Source organism: Poecilia mexicana, unplaced genomic scaffold (assembly GCF_051168715.1).
Source record: "Poecilia mexicana isolate PSO_F unplaced genomic scaffold, ASM5116871v1 scaffold_15, whole genome shotgun sequence".
NCBI classification, from domain to species: Eukaryota; Metazoa; Chordata; class Actinopteri; order Cyprinodontiformes; family Poeciliidae; genus Poecilia; species Poecilia mexicana.
Window position 1 is genome coordinate 1,433,975 of NW_028263384.1, and position 16,554 is coordinate 1,450,528.

General features: G+C 37.9%; 3 protein-coding genes across 4 annotated transcripts; 2 read left to right on the plus strand and 1 right to left on the minus strand.

The window, feature by feature from the left end:
- The first annotated feature begins 285 nt into the window (after nucleotides 1–285).
- On the plus strand, nucleotides 286–3,557 carry LOC106910871 (beta-1,4-galactosyltransferase 1-like). Its single transcript, XM_014977572.2, has 2 exons — nucleotides 286–867; nucleotides 2,378–3,557. Exons 1-2 carry the CDS (start codon nucleotides 490–492, stop codon nucleotides 3,038–3,040), a joined length of 1,041 nt encoding a protein of 346 aa, XP_014833058.2. The 5' UTR covers nucleotides 286–489; the 3' UTR covers nucleotides 3,041–3,557.
- An 8,733-nt stretch (nucleotides 3,558–12,290) lies between these two features.
- Nucleotides 12,291–13,749, minus strand: LOC148155223 (GTPase IMAP family member 9). Its single transcript, XM_088013322.1, has 2 exons — nucleotides 13,692–13,749; nucleotides 12,291–13,600 (listed from the first exon to the last, which is right to left on the minus strand). Exons 1-2 carry the CDS (start codon nucleotides 13,708–13,710, stop codon nucleotides 12,903–12,905), a joined length of 717 nt encoding a protein of 238 aa, XP_087869448.1. The 5' UTR covers nucleotides 13,711–13,749; the 3' UTR covers nucleotides 12,291–12,902.
- An 89-nt stretch (nucleotides 13,750–13,838) lies between these two features.
- LOC148155224 (GTPase IMAP family member 7-like) lies at nucleotides 13,839–15,999 on the plus strand. Of its 2 annotated transcripts, XM_088013312.1 has the most exons (5): nucleotides 13,839–13,903; nucleotides 14,086–14,512; nucleotides 14,804–14,847; nucleotides 14,997–15,029; nucleotides 15,192–15,999. In XM_088013312.1, the coding sequence occupies exons 1-5, from the start codon at nucleotides 13,894–13,896 to the stop codon at nucleotides 15,785–15,787; spliced, it is 1,110 nt and encodes a 369-aa protein (XP_087869438.1). In that variant the 5' UTR covers nucleotides 13,839–13,893; the 3' UTR covers nucleotides 15,788–15,999. The 2 variants fall into 2 exon arrangements, with proteins under 2 accessions (XP_087869438.1, XP_087869439.1); XM_088013313.1 differs by lacking the exon at nucleotides 14,997–15,029.
- Nucleotides 16,000–16,554: the final 555 nt, after the last annotated feature.

Here is a 16,554-nt window from a genome sequence, read left to right on the forward strand (position 1 = left end):
TTTAGCTTTCAACTGTTTTAACAGAATAACAGCATTTCATCCCTTACACAAAATATTCTACAAAACAGATTAACTGGTTCATATTTGACCAGCATGTAGACCTGATGCCTTTTGACTGTTTTATTAGATGATCTCATCTAGAAACTATTGAAATAGTCCAACCTACCAAAATAAAACCATGAACCGGTTTTATTTCTGCTTTGGCTGGAACAATTCTGGGACTTTAAAGACCTGTTGTATCAGTGTATCATATTTGTCAGCAGTACTGTCTGACATGTAGCCTAGCAGGTGTGTTTACTGCTCCATCCTGTTTAAAGGGGTTTGACCTCAGGCTCACTGACAACCATCATAATGTGAGTTTTGTTCAGACCTCCCATCTGAAATGTGAGCTGGAGAAGGAAGCTGCTCTAAAAAAAGGCAGGATCTTGTTACAGAGACAGAAAGCAAAGCTGTGAAACTTTAGTGAGCCTAAAGTTTAACATCAGAGACATGAAGGAGAAGATCCGCAGCGTTCTGGCGCTTTCTGCCTTATTCACTCTGACGTGTTTCGCCGTGTTTTTACTCCACACCAAAGACACTTCTTTGGTTTTTCCTTCGGTGCCACAGCAGGTGGTGAAAAGCTACAGGAGCGTTTTTGGAGCGATGATGGATCATGTTTGGGTAATGAAGACCCCAGACGTCTCCATGGAAACAGCAGCGACCTCTGAGCCTCTGGGTCCGTGTCCCGACACGCCTCCGTCTCTGGTGGGTCCACTTCTGGTCGAGTTTGAGACCAAACGAAGTCTGGAGCTGGTCAGGAAGCAGGTGGGGTCTCTGCTGCAGCAGGGAGGACGGTACAGACCCCCGAACTGCACCGCAAGGCAGAAGGTAGGCAGGAGATGTTGGCGGAGAAACGTTTGTGGAGAGCAAATGAAATATAAATGAAAACATGGAAAACATGCAGAGGGAACCGGAGGAGGGAACTCGAGTTTCTGACTCATTAAAAGTTAATCGATAACTTTTTATAGTTTCTGAAGGTCAAATAAACTTTTTCTCAATACATTCATGACTTCCGGGTCAGATTTACCTCTAATCCAAACTGTATTTTCTGAAGCCTAAAACATACAATAAACATTGATTAGTTATTATTATTAAATCTATTAATTTTCACTTAAAACATGTGACTTTTAACATTTAATTCAGCTTTCAAAAAACCCACAAAAGGCTGATTTATATTACTTTGAAATGTATAAAACTGTAATATTGCACCTCTAAAAATATGAAGATACTTCATACTAATAATAATCACGAACATTAAACACTTTTAATTTTGAATTTCTGGAATGTTACAGGTTTTTACATATTTACTTGGACTTTTTAATGTACTTCCTTTAGACTGCATAACAAATCAGAAAGTATTATTAAAAGACAGAACAACCTGAAAATATGACAAGAATATAAGGTGAAGAAGAAACTTTAAGATAGTTTAAACCAACGTCAGCGTATTGTAGAGCCGTCCTCCTTCCTGTTTCATGTTTTATGTAAAGTTCAGTTTTCTTCTCAGAAACTGACAGCATGAATTTATCTGGGAAACAAACAAAACTTCCAGAAAACATAACATCAATATCAGGATCCAAATTTACCTTAATGACTTAAAATAGTAACATATAAAAAATACTTCTTCAGGAAACGTGTGAATAACTGGTGACAGGCTGTGTTTAACCACTGAATTATGCAAATTAGAATAACAAAACCAAATTAACTTAATGGCAAAAGAAATCAGCTGCAGTGGAGACACATTTATCGCCCACAGATGTTCCTGCTGGGTCAGGAGAAGCAGGAAGTGGCAGGAGGATCGCCCCGTTTCATGTTTTTAATGATTTATCGCCTGAACAAACTTATTCATTTATGATTTCAATGCCGTTTCTTCTTTGTCTGTAATGGAGACGCAGCTACTGGTTTATTTTTCAGTGCAGATTAAAATCTTATTCTGTTGTAAGAGAATCAGTTTTAATGGCTGCATTTCCATTACAGATGGACTCAAAACTTTGTTCTTCATTCTGCTAATGTTGAAAAAGCAAAACTTCCAGTGATTCCATAAAATAAGAAATCCAGTTAAAATGTGAATCAGTTTGTTGAGGCGATGGCACAAAAGGAAAATGCTGCGTCGTCGTCCTGCCGTCTTCATGTCTGGTTGTTGAACATGAGAAATGCTTTGATACCAACAACAAAATAATACCACCTCATCCTACTGCCAAGACTTTTTAAAACCAAAAACTGAGTTTTTGGTTTCCACTAATCAAATTTACTTTCTAAATGTCAGCTATTGATGGTGAATGGAAACACAGACAGTCATCGCACTAATGTCTCTGGTTCTGCCGATCCAAACCTCCGTCAGGTGGCCGTCATCGTCCCGTTCAGAAACCGGTCTCAACACCTGAACCACTGGCTCTACTACCTCCATCCGGTCCTGATGCGTCAGCAGCTGGACTACGGTGTGTACGTCATCAACCAGGACGGAGACGGAGCGTTCAACCGGGCCAAGCTGATGAACATCGGATTTAATGAATCACTGAAGGAGTACGATTACGACTGTTTTGCCTTTTCGGATGTAGACCTGGTGCCAATAGACGACAGGAACCTCTACAGATGTTCTGACCATCCCAGACATTTATCAGTGGCTATAGACAAATTTAACTACATCTTATCCTCAAAAACTGCCTTTGGTGGCGTCTCCCTGCTGACACAGCAGCAGTTCCTGAAGGTCAACGGTTTCTCAAACACGTTCTGGGGCTGGGGTGGCGAGGACGACGACCTGTACAACAGGATCATCCACAGAGGGATGTCCATAACTCGGCCGGACGCTCAGATTGCAAAATACAAAATGATCAAACATGGAAGAGACTTGCACAATGAGGTGAATCCAGAAAACGCTGTGAAAACACAAAAAACAGCAGAGAATATCGACACTGATGGACTAAATTCACTCAACTTTACTGTCAAAGAGATTATGAAGGATGTACTGTACACTTTAATCTCTGTGGATGTTCGGTCGCCATGACGATGAACGCCAGAAATGAATGTTAAAGTGGAACGGCTGTATTTACAGCTGTGCTTTTAGACGTGTGTGTTTTCCTAAACACTGCACAGGTTAAATTTATGAGCTTTGTTTAACTAATATCACAGGTAGTTTTTACTTAACAAACAGGATATTATTTGATACTTCAGCATCTGCCAGCATTTTTCCTTCCGGAAGAAAAAACTGTTTGTCCAACAAGTTAGTTTTACTCTAATCTTCCCTTTTCTCTTTGTCTCTGTTAAATAATGTGTTTGAATCTTTGGAGTGTAGTTTTGTATTTATCAGAGTAGTTCCTGTATTTCCTGAGCTGCTCAGCACCAAATGTTTACAAAGTGAAGGAGTTAACTGAAGGAGAGCTTTCTGTCTGTCACCTTTATGTCGATATAAAACTCATGATTCTTGGTAAAACGTGGGCCAAGAAAGGAAAACATCTGTTCAAAAAGACCAAAATGATCCTGCTGATAATAAAAATATGGTTACATCCGTTTATCAATTCAAAGTTTTTTGTTTCTTTTTGTAATTTTAAGGCATGTTTTTAAAAACAATTTTCATGTAACATCATGGAAAAATCTAAAGAAATTCACAAAGACCTGAGAATAATAATTGTGAACTTCCAAGAAGCCATTAAAACGAGATAAAAAGCTGAGTTAAACTTTACATTACAGGATATAACCTGATAAACCTGATGTGCCAACAGTCACTCGTACAACTTGTTTAGTTTTCAAACAGTGTGGCTACCGACAAAAACAGACTGAAACAAAAAATAACAAGCATTTTAGTCACATTTTAACATGAGTCAAGATAACACGATTTCGTATTAACTTGCTAAGCTGCTGCCTGATTGTGTGAATAAGATGCTTCTGAGAACTGTATGATTTATTTGGTTTTATAAGAATTAAAACTCTATATTTGGACACAGATAAAGAGAAAACTCCATAGTAAAATATATGCAAACCTGCATGAGGGATGTTTCTTTGGTTTTAGAGTTATAATGTGTCAGTTTAAAGAACCTCACTGTTTATTCATGCTGCAGCTTTTTGAATGGGTTGAATGCAAGTGGGGGCTCGTCCAGGATTATGTTGATTGTTGCACAATTTGATGTTTGCAGAAAAAACCGTTTGCAAAAAAATATATCCTACAATATTAATGTCACTAAATCTACTATAAAAACCGAAATAAAATCTAATTTATTGTGGTTTAGCTGATAAATGTTTTTTTTTTTTTTAGGTTTGTTGGCTCTAGTGGCCTTTATTTGAAAGTAGTTTGACAGGAAACGGGGCAATGCGAGAGGAGAGGAGGAAGACATGTAGAGAATGTCACCAGGCCGGGAATCGAACCAGTGACCACCGCCACGAGGACTGAGGCCTCCACATGAGAGTCCTGCTTTGCCCCTGCCCCACCACAGCGCCCCCTGTTGATAAATGTGTTTTTAAAAATTGATACTCCGAGCGGTTTACGAGTAAGTTTTAATTTTACCAACATGTTGCTGCTTTCTGGAAGAAACATTTTGGAGCAACACATCCAGAGCTCTGACCTGAAGCTGGAAGATAAAACAAAATTTATGATATTTGGAAATAATAAAAAACAGGAAAATAATCCAATTAAAATATCAATTGACAGTGTTGATTCAGAACAAGTACACAAAATAAAATTCTTAGGTGTCATATTAGACGATAAATTTAGCTGGAAACCACAGATCAGCCTAGTAAAATCTAAAATAGCCAAAAGTGTTGCTGTTCTAAGAGGAATTACTTTTGTCCTGGACTATAAATTTCTGTTTATTCTATATAATACACTCATTGTACCACATTTAACATATTGGGTGGAAATGTGGGGGAATACATACAAAACAAATTTACAGCCATTATATGTCTTACAAAAACAATTAATCCAAATACTTCATAAAGTGGGATATTGGGAACACAAACCGGCTATTTATCAAATCAAATCTACTAAAATTCTGGGACCTTGTAACATTTAAAACTTTACAATTCATGTTTAAGGTCAGAAGTAAAAACTTCCACACAATATACAGGAAATGTTTGGTGACAGAGAGGAGGGTTATAATTTAAGAGGTGAAGGATATTTTAAAAAGCAATATATTAGAACAACTAGGAAGAGTTTTTGTTTATCTGTGTGTGGAGTAAATGTCTGGAATGGATTGAATGAAGAGTTAAAAAAAGTACAAATGTAAACCAATTTAAAAAACTCGTTAAAACAGAGCTTATTTCAAAATATGATATATAAGATGATTATTTAATAGTCTGTAATGTAATTGATGATATAAATAGTATTTAAAATAATTGTACATAGTTAAACATCATGTAAAATGGAAACAAGTTGTCTCTTTTTGATGTTCTGAAAGTTAATTGATAAATTGACAAGCAGGAAAGGGGCAGGACATTATAAGATATTATATCTTCTACCTGCTCCTGTTCGAACAGAAAATATAAAATTTACATGTCACATGGGCAGAATAATTTGTTTTACATTTTTATTTCTTATGTTTGTTTTATTCTATTTTGTTTTGTTTGTTTTCTTGATTGTCTTTTCAGTCTGTTCAAAATAAATAAATAAATAAAATAAAACATGTGGAGGGAGCAAAAGATTAGGGTGATGGACAGAGTCCTTCCAGACTCACAGACCTGGAGCTCAACTTCAAAAACGATGAGGGAAGATAAACAACATTTTCACAAAGTGGAAATAAGCCACAATAGATAAATAATGCCATTTATATAACCCTTTAACGACAAAATATTATGCACAAATGTGTACAATTTTAAAAATATATATCGTGTGTATTTGCTTAATGATTTTGATGATGTAATTTGAGAAAATGTAATGTTCATGAGACAGACAGCTGAGAAGGCCTCATCACACACAGGACGGGCGAGATCTGGCTGTAAGTTTTGGCAGGAGTTTTAAAGAACCATGAAAACCATTCTTGTGGTTTAGTGTCTTGAGTGTGATGTCAAAGAAGTGTCAGATGTGAATAAAGGGTCTTTGGGTTTTATGAGTGCAGCACTTCCCTGAGTTCCTGCTACTCATTTCATTTTTATGAGGTTAGAAGTCAGGAATCAGGAAGCTGAAGCTGCATCTTGTTGATCCAGATGACGGCGGACCCACATGGAGGGAGGGGCCTTCCAGTGGCTTCTTCATCCACAAACGTCATAGTTGTTTCTTAGTGTTACATTTTAATTTTACTTTATGTTGTCAGTGTGATAGATTGGCTGAGGACCAACATGTAGGGAGCAGAAACAGGAAGAAGTGAGGAAAAGCCACCCGTCATGGACACCATCACCCTCCAGCGTTTGCATGTTTAGTTCTTGGCGCCTGGTTTTTAGTCTCCAGCTGCTGAAGGAAGGCAGCACTTCTTCATTCTTCTCAGAAGATTGTCTTAAGGAGGTTTCTGTGGCGGTGGCGCAGAAACCTGACCTCTCCCTTAACCCAACTGGTGTTGTCATGGAAACGGTCGTCGTACAGCTGGATTACTTCCCAGTTTCTTATTGAAGTTCGGTGTTTCTTATTTGGCTGTCAAATACTCTACGTTCACAAAGATGCAAAGTCCTGCCAGACACAAAGATAGTGAACAAAGAAGCTGTTAGAGTTTGTGGTCAGATCTGGTTTGACTGGTAAAGATGTGGGTCGTAAATCTGAAGAAGGGCGTTGGAGAACACAGAGCTCCTCTTCAGGGATGGAAAAGAAGCACAGAGGTGGTTTTAGAAAAAATGTTGTGTGGTAAGAAGCTGTTTTATCATCAAAGAAAAATAACGTGGTAGAGACCCTGAAATGAGGCGTTGGTGTTGGAGAAACCCGAGCTCCTCATCAGGTGTGGCAAAGCACAGGAGCAAAAAGCACAAAAATGTTTCGTGGCAAGACGAAGCTGAACTACGGCATCTGAACATAAATTGGATTAAATTACAATGTTGCTCTGGTTTTATTCTACTACAAAAACAATTTAGTTTTTTTTGTTCAGTTATGAAAAACCCTGAACGTTTCTGGACAGATGGTGGAGCATCTAACGCCTCAAACTTAATCAGAAAACAAGAACTTAGGTTAAATCTTTGACATTCCTCTACAGCAGTGTTTTTCAAACATTTTCAGGCTGTGAACCATTTAACCCATTTAACAGTCACCACCACCTAACCTGAAACTGGCCCTGCAATAACACATCTTAATATTTGATGCAACCTGAAATTAAAATATTAGTCTCTTAACTCCTATTGTTGTTTTCTTTGTTCATCCTAATGAAGAGTGGTGCTGTTTGGTCAATGTGACAAAGCCATGAACACGTCTACTTGGGCATTTTGAGTTATTTACAGATTCTGAAGGCTTTCCAATGATGTCAAACACATGGAAATAAAAATAGTTGTTCTTTACTTCCAAGTGTTATGTGCATTAATAACATTTAGGGCTATTTGTGATTTAGAAGCACAATTAAAGAAAAATAGACTTGAGTTGCTGTATGAGAAGCAAAAAATCATTTTCTGCACAGATATAATTTATATCCGTTTCAGTTCTCCATATAAACTAACTATTCGTTCAAAAACCCTCCAAAGTGGCTCAAGTAAAACATTCCTGCAAAGCAGAGTGGATCTAAATGTTACAGACTCAGCTGCCTGAAAGTCTTCATGTCAGTTGTTGATGCTCAGGTTATTGGGTTTAGGGGAAATACTTTTTCACTCCACAGTTTCCGACTCATCGCTTCAACTGCAGTCTGACCATTTCATAATGATAAACTGCAGTTCATGTAATCCAGCAGCAGATGGCAGCACCAGCCTGATGTTCACATGAAAAAGTGACACGCTGTAAAGAGCGCCCTCTGGTGGACATATGGTTATATATATATATATATATATATATATATATATATATATATATATATATATATATATATATATATATATATATATATATATATATATATATATATATATTAAAAAAAAAAAAAAAAATTCCCTTCTCACCCTCCGTGGGTGGTCTCTTTCATCCTCTGAGCTCGGGTCCTCTACCAGAGGCCTGGGAGCTTGAGGGTTCTGCGCAGTATCTTGGCTGTGCCTAGAACTGCACATTTCTGGACTGAGATGTCTCCAACGAATATATATATATATATATATATATATATATATATATATATATACTGCTCAAAAAAATAAAGGGAACACTCAAATAACACATCCTAGATCTGAATGAATGAAATATTCTCATTGAATACTTTGTTCTGTACAAAGTTGAATGTGCTGACAACAAAATCACACAAAAATCATCAATGGAAATCAAATTTATTAACCAATGGAGGCCTGGATTTGGAGCCACACACAAAATTAAAGTGAAATGTTCCCTTTATTTTTTATTTTTTTTGAGCAGTATACATATAAGGGAATTTATATATATATATATATATATATATATATATATATATATATATATATATATATATATATATATATATATATATATATATATATAAAAAATATATATATATATAAAAAAAAATTCCCCTCTCACCCTCCGTGGGTGGTCTCTTTCATCCTCTGAGCTCGGGTCCTCTACCAGAGGCCTGGGAGCTTGAGGGTTCTGCGCAGTATCTTGGCTGTGCCTAGAACTGCACATTTCTGGACTGAGATGTCTGATGTTGTTCCTGGGATCTGTTTGAGCCACTGCTCCAGTTTGGGGGTGACTGCCCCGAGGGCCCCGATGACCACAGGCACCACTGTGGTCTTCACCTTCCAGGCCTTCTCCAGTTCCTCTCTGAGGCCCTGGTATTCTCCAGTTTCTCCTTTTTCCTGATGTTGTGGTCACTTGGTATTGCTACATCCACCACAACGGCTTTCCTCTGTTCTTTATCCACCACCACAATGTCCGGTTGGTTCTCCATTACCATCTTGTCTGTCTGGATCTGGAAGTCCCACAGGATCTTAGCTCGGTCATTCTCCACCACCTTTGGGGGTGTTCCCCACTTTGATCTCGGGGCTTCCAGTCCATATTCTGCACAGATGTTCCTGTACACTATGCCCGCCACTTGGTTATGTCGTTCCATGTACGCTTTCCCTGCCAGCATCTTGCACCCTGCTGTTATGTGCTGGACTGTCTCAGAGGCCTCCTTGCACAACCTACACCTTGGGTCTTGTCTGGTGTGGTAGATCTGAGCCTCTATTGCTCTGGTGTTTAGGGCCTGTTCCTGGGCGGCCAGGATGAGGGCCTCTGTGCTGTCCTTGAGTCCAGCTTTTTCCAGCCATTGGTAGGATTTCCTGATATCAGCCACTTCAGTTATTTGTCAGTGGTACATCCCATGTAGGGGCTTGTCCTCCCATGATGGTTCCTCCAGCACCTTGTCCTCTGTTCCCCATTGCCTGAGACATTCGTTGAGCACATCGTCCGTTGAGGCTTTGTCCTTGATGTATTTATGGATCTTGGATGTTTCATCCTGGACAGTGGCTCTCACACTCACTAGTCCTCTGCCTCCTTCCTTACGGCTCGTGTACAGTCTCAGGGTGCTGGATTTGGGGTGGAACCCTCCATGCATGGTTAGTAGCTTCCGAGTCTTAACATCCGTAGCCTTCATCTCTTCCATTGGCCTGCTAATTATTCCGGCAGGGTATCTGATTACTGGCAAGGCATAGCTGTTTATTGCACGGATCTTGTTCTTGCCATTGAGCTGGCTTCTCAGGACTTGCCTTATTCGTTGGAGGTATTTGGCTGTGGCTCCTTTCCTTGTGACCTCATCGAGGTTGGCATTTGCTTGTGGTATCCCCAGGTACTTGTAGCTGTGCTCTATGTCTGCTATTGTTCCTTCTGGGAGTGAGACCCCTTCTGTGTGGACGACCTTCCCTCTCTTTGTAACCATCCGGCTACATTTCTCTAGTCCGAATGACATCCCAATGTCAGTGCTGTAGATCCTGGTGGTGTGGATCAGTGAGTCGATGTCTCGCTCGCTCTTGGCATACAGCTTGATGTCATCCATGTAGAGGAGGTGACTGATTGTGGCCCCATTCTTAAGTCGGTATCCGTAGCCAGTCTTGTTGATGATTTGGCTGAGGGGGTTCAGGCCTATGCAGAACAGTAGTGGGGACAGAGCATCTCCTTGGTATATGCCACATTTGATGGACACTTGTGCAAGTGGTTTGCAGGCAATCAGACACACATGGGAAGCAATCAACAGGGAAGACAGGACAGGAACAGGACTAAACACAGAAAACCTAAAAAACATTAACTATACAGAAAACACAGAACACAACACTATTGTTGATGTTTTGATTTTTATGCTTGTTTCTGCATTTATCATCAATAATTATTTCCCAGAGAACAAAAAAAGCCATGGGAATAGAAATTATTTTCACAGGCGTCTACGAAAAATGCAATGAACATTCAAGTTAAAATCAGTAGGCCTAACAGCAGCCAATCAGAGTGGAAAAAATATTCTTATTTTGTGCCATTTTCTAGTTGTTAAATATTCCACAAAATGATCAGATAAAAGATGTTCAACATGCCAGTTTAAACTTTGATCTATTTGAAAACCGGCTGAGCTCTGCAGCATTAAAACATGGATAGAAACGTAACTACATTAATCATAGCTCTTCTTCTCTTTTGTGTTTCTGGTGGTGCAGCTCTGTGCTGCCTTCAGGAGAATGGGACTTCAGAGTATCATCCATAAAACTTCACCCACATGGCATTTAGTGTGCAAACCAGAGCTTTCAGTAGAAAAAACAAAAGTTCCTTTTAATGCCATACAAATATGAGACAGAAACATGAATTATATCCTTATGTAGACCTGTCTATTGATTTATAGATTAATTGTTCGTTGCTCATTTCTATGTCACGGTTTTCCTGTTTCAGAGTGATGTGCGCATCGTCTTTTTTTTTTCTTTCTTTTTTTTTACCATAAAGCGCGGAGCGATCGGGAAGTGTGTATCATTGGAGAAAAGCACGCTGATGTAAACCTTTTAGCTCCAGTATTCTGATGATTAAAATTCAAAACTGCTATGGTGCCATTTCATACCAGATCACGCTCTCTATCGAGGTATTTCCTATCGAGGGATTTCTTTATTTAAATGGGTTCATTTTTCTGAGGGATATACTGTGAGGTGATTTTAGTAATTACATGTTTATAAGATCGATTTTATGTTGTCCTTCCATGTAAGCGGGCAGCTTTCAAACGGAAATAAAACAATTTTTAATATAAGTTGCTGCTTAACATGATCACAGAACTGCCAAAACATATGTACAAACTCCTCAATAAAACATAAAATATTTGAAAATCAGACAGACAAATGAATCACAGGGTGTAACGCTGAACTGATGCGGTGAAGCTACTAGTAGCAGGAGAACGGAGCTGCGCCAAGAAGCTACAAACTCTGAATAGAAGGAGAGCTGCCATCGATACCGTTCTAGCAAGCATGTTTTAATGTTACACAATGCAGTTTTAACAAGTTGCTCAAAGTTTAAACTGGTATTGTTCTGCATATAAGGTGTAAAGTTTACCTTCGACCAAACGCCCCCCGAAGGAATCCCAGCGCCCCCTGCCGTCCTCTGAACGCCCCCTGGGGGGGCGGTACCGCCCACGTTGAGAACCGCTAATATAGATGCAGAGACCAGAAGCCCAGAGGACACTTCCGGATCAACATTGTTAGACTATTTTTCAGGCTCCTGTTCTTCCAACCCAGAAATGGAGTTAGACCAGCGGATACTTAGCAACCCTGAACTGGAGCTCCTAGTTTATATACTTTAGATCAACATTAGATTAGTTTTCTTCTTTCTTTCTTTCCTTTGGTTTTATATTTTGTTTGTATTTTATTTTAATTCACGTAAAGCACTTTGAATTGGCTTGTTGCTGAAAATGTGCTATATAAATAAAATTACCTACCTACCTACGAAAGGTTTTGAATGCGCTTCCTAACCAGACGCTCCAAAGCGTCCGGTCCATAACTCTGCAACACGCTGTCAGCTCCGGTCAGAAAGACGCATTTAGAGTCTATGAGATGATATTCAGAAAGGATTTTTTATTGATTGATTTTAGTTGCCTCTGTAATGAAATCTTTGCTTAAAGTCTATAATGTCTACACGTGCACCAGTCAAGGGTGTTAATTATAACCCGTCAAAATGACTGACAGGTTTCAAATTTTCCTATCGCTTAAAAAAATTACAATAATAAGTAGAGACCTCTGATTTGTTATAACCATCTAGATCGTTACAGATCATTCAACAATGTCAAAAACATTTTCAGTCAGACAAGTTTGAGTTAGAGATATTTTATTTTAATATGTCAGTCATTAGGTTTTAAAGCATGCAGGTTAAATCATCAATAGTAATTAATCAATTAGTGGAGTACAAACCATCAAAAAACACCAGGATTGGGTTTAGTCAAAAATTTACAAGCAATATTCAAATGTATATTAACAATAACCACAATACAATCTGTATAATCATTGCCCCATTAATCTAACACAACTTTTATTGTTCAACGTTGAGTAATTTATTGACGAATGATTACAGTAGTTAAAGAAGTAAGAATTTGTCATAGAGCTGATGAGTTGCTGGTATCCTGCTCTGTTTGTTGTTGTGCTCTTGGGCAAAACATTTCACACGCCTTGCCTGCTGGTGCATGGCAGTCTCCCCTATGGCAACTGTGGCTACAATCCAGTAGCTTCCCACCATCAGTGTGTATGTGCGTATGAACTGGTGAATGATTGAATAATGAATGTAGTTTGAAGTTCTTTAGGGTTTTCTGGAACAGTGTCATACAAGTGTAGGACATTTACCATTCCAGATCACTTATTCAGTATTTTTTATGTGTATTTACACAATTACATTCTAAAGGCATGCAAACATATTATCTCACAGTTATTTAATCTCTTCCAAGAAGGAGCTGAAAAAGCATGATGCGCTGAAGCAGTGCCCTAGTAAAGAGATATTCCTCTTTACTCATCCCCATTTTTCTTAGCTTTTCCACCTCTTTATACATCTCATCTGTGTAGTACGTTCCTCCATTTACTGCCACCATGTCGTCAATCTTCTTGAACAGCTCTTCTACTTGTTGCATTTCTTTGCTGGTGTTCTCAAAGACATGGAATCTGCCTCCACATCTCTGTATGATGTTTTGTAGATCTGGTTGACCTTCACGAATATATTCTTGAATGGTCATGTCTCCAAGGTCACCACCACGGGTAAACAGAACTATCATGAACTTGCTTGCCTGTGGGCCAAACAGCTCCTGCAGGGCTTCCACTGAGTTTTTCTCTTCTTTGGTGAATCGACCAATTTGGAGCACCAGGAGGAACACATGAGGACCAGGACAGGAGATTTCCACACATTTCACAATTTCACTTTTGATGATTTCTGATGATAATTCAGTGTCAAGAATTCCCGGTGTGTCAACCACAGAAACAACTCTGTTCCCCCGTCTAATCTCACCTTTGGAACAGGTTCTCGTAATGGAGTTTGCACCAGGGCAGGATTTAAAATACTTCTTTTCTAGAATTGTGTTTCCAACGGCACTCTTGCCCACGCCAGTTTTTCCAATCATCACGATTCTCAGCTCAGACCCTGAAACACATTTTATAGTTTCTGTTTGATCTTGTTACACTATTGATGGCACTATAACATTTATTTGTTTTGTGAAAAAATGAAGTTTTACCTTTTGGAGATGAAGCCATACTTCTTTGCTTGTCTGTCCTGTACAGGTGCCTCAGATGAATGTAAAAATACCTGCATAACATGTTTATTTATTGCCTTAAACAGACACGCCCCTAAATAGGCTAGTTATATGAAGTTCTGCAGTACTGGAAGAATCCACTCAGTCTGTTACATTTTGCTGTTCTGCTCCAGACAGAAGAATCATGTCTCAAAGTAAGCTGCTTTGTTGTTAACTTTCTGTTCATTATGACTTGCTTTTTATTTAGTTGATTTAATCAGTGTTTAACTAAATCAGCTTAATGTCCCTTAAATTTACTTGTAAATGACGTATGAAGCATTTATTTTAATGTATTTACAATTTTGCTGTCATTAATACCTTTTTGTTGTTATCACAGGCAAGTTTTCAGTCATTATTCTGGGACAAGGCGAGTCTCTGAAGACAGCCCTGATAACCAACATAACTGGAAAAGATTTATCTAAACTTTCCAAAACTGTGAAGACCCCAGAAAACATAGTCATTTATGAAAATGAAAAATATAGGTTCATACAAACACCAGACTTCAAGGAAAATTGTGAACACATAAAAAAAATATTTTCAGAGCAGCCCATCCCTGACATCGGTTTGCTAGTGGTTGAAGATGGATTTTCAGAAGACGCAAATAACACAATTCAAAATTTAAGCAAGATAACAGAAAGACCTTTAAAAGATTTTAGAGTTGTGTTGCCACTGAAGCACACAGCTAATCAGTTTAATGTTGAGCAGTTAGTCAGTGAGCTGGAAAAACTGGCTGAAGAAAAACACTTGACGTCTATGAACAGCAGGTAAGAAAGTCATAAGAGATTTGAAAAGAACTAATTAAAAACATTAAGTAGGTAAAACACCTTGTATCTGATCTTATAGCTTCAAGTTGATAAGTTAGTAGTTAAAGGTTTTACTGAAGATATATTTTCTTTATTTAATTTAAGATTTATTTCCTTAATTTATTTGATTTTTGTATTTTTTGTTTAAGTTTGTAGTCTGGGTTTTCAACAGTGCTGTTGAAGTAATTTACTAATTAAGGACTAAAACCTAAACTATTTCATATCAGTTCATTAACTATGATTGTGTTACAGACCAGAGTCTAAACTAACTCCACAAAATAAGGATGAAGTTACAGGTAAGCCACAATATTTTCCAGGTCAGTGTGTGTGGGGGGGCAGGGGGGTATGTGAGCAAGTGTTTTGTTTAAGTTCAGTAAAAGGTGATAAGCTAAATAAAGAAAACACAAGTAACCAAATGTACCTTTTATTTGGTATTTTTGTTAAGGTTTTGGACATGAGGACGAGAGGAATCGAAAAAGTGAGATCTGTAACATTAGGAGTTTATTAAATAAATCTTTAGAATTAAGGCTTAGTAATTGATGTTATTTTTGAGTGAGCTTTTTTTTCTTGTTTCATGGAATTAAATAATCATTTATTTTTAATAATAATTATGAAAAGCATTCAATCTTTTTTGTAACAGGGAAGCATTCAGATTCCAAGGTCAATCTGCTTTTGGTTGGAATGGCTGGAACTGGAAAGAGTGCGAGTGGAAACACAATCCTCGGAAAGAAAGTCTTCAAATCCAGACCCAGTTCCACTCCGATCACCTCAGAGTGTCAGAAGGAAGAAACTGAGAGTAATGGTCTTAGTATCAGAGTGATTGATACTCCTGACATGTTTGATGATGAAATGAACTCAACAGTTAAAAACCAACATCTGAAGAAGTGCAGGGAGCTCTGTGAGTCGGATCCATGCGTGTATGTCCTGGTGATGCATGTCAGCAGATTCACAGATGGAGAGAAAGATATGATCAAAAAACTAGAGAAGATGTTTGGAATCAATGTTAGTGAGCAGACTGTCGTCCTGTTCACCCGTGGAAACGACCTGGTCCAGTCTGGAATGAGCTTTAAGGATTTTCTGGGCGGGTGTCAGCCAAAACTAAAGAAATTAGTCCAGAAATGTGGAAATAGGTGTGTTCTGTTCGAGAACAATAACCTAAAGTCAGATCAAGTAGAAACGCTAATGGAGCTTGTAAACAATGTTCACAGCAAAACATGCATAAGATCAGACTATTGAAATGTGTTTCCTTTCTGTAAAGATAAAAATAACTTTGCCACCAATTATTTTCTTGAATCATATAGTTTTACATTGTTTTTTTTTTGTGCTCTTTGATTATGCAATGATAAGATGAAGACAACATGACTGATCTGGTGTCTGAATTTTTTAACCTTCTTACAACTAACTGTCTCATCTGCTGATTTATAAAAATAAAATACTTGAATATCTAACATGAATGCATTTTTTGTCCTATTTAATATTTATCAAGGATGTTAAATGGAAAGTGTAATGGGAATTGGGACTAACAGGAGAAATTATACATTCCCACTGTGATTACTTGGAATTCCAAAGTGTTTCATGAAAATGGCAGATGCTTCTTTGCTTGGCAAAATTGCAATAGCAACAGTGAATCTTGTTGAAACTAATTTTGCTCCATGAAGGGGCTGAATGCAATGGACAGTTTTTGAATTATAAATAAAAATCTTTAAGAACCATTTATCATTTTATTCCCTCTAGTCATGTGCTGTTTTATGACAGCATGCCACACAAAACACAAATTAATTACATCAAAGAGCAAAGGAAGTCATATATATGAGTGGGACAGGCACATCTTCCCATTGTGAATGGTTGTTCGGAAGTATTTTATCTTATCTTTCTCTTTTAGAAGCATGAGAAGGCATTTATTTGAAAAGAAAAAAAAAAAAAAAAAAAAATATATATATATATATATATATATATATATATATATATATATATATATATGTGTGGTCTCTTTCATCCTCTGA

Coding starts and splice junctions, on each gene's coding strand:
- LOC106910871 (XM_014977572.2), top strand. CDS start 490: ATGAAGGAGAAGATCCGCAGCGTTCTGGCGCTTTCTGCCTTATTCACT. Junction 868..2,377: donor ACTGCACCGCAAGGCAGAAG/GTAGGCAGGAGA, acceptor AACCTCCGTCAG/GTGGCCGTCATCGTCCCGTT.
- LOC148155224 (XM_088013312.1), top strand. Junction 14,513..14,803: donor TTGACGTCTATGAACAGCAG/GTAAGAAAGTCA, acceptor ATTGTGTTACAG/ACCAGAGTCTAAACTAACTC. Junction 15,030..15,191: donor GGACGAGAGGAATCGAAAAA/GTGAGATCTGTA, acceptor TTTTTGTAACAG/GGAAGCATTCAGATTCCAAG.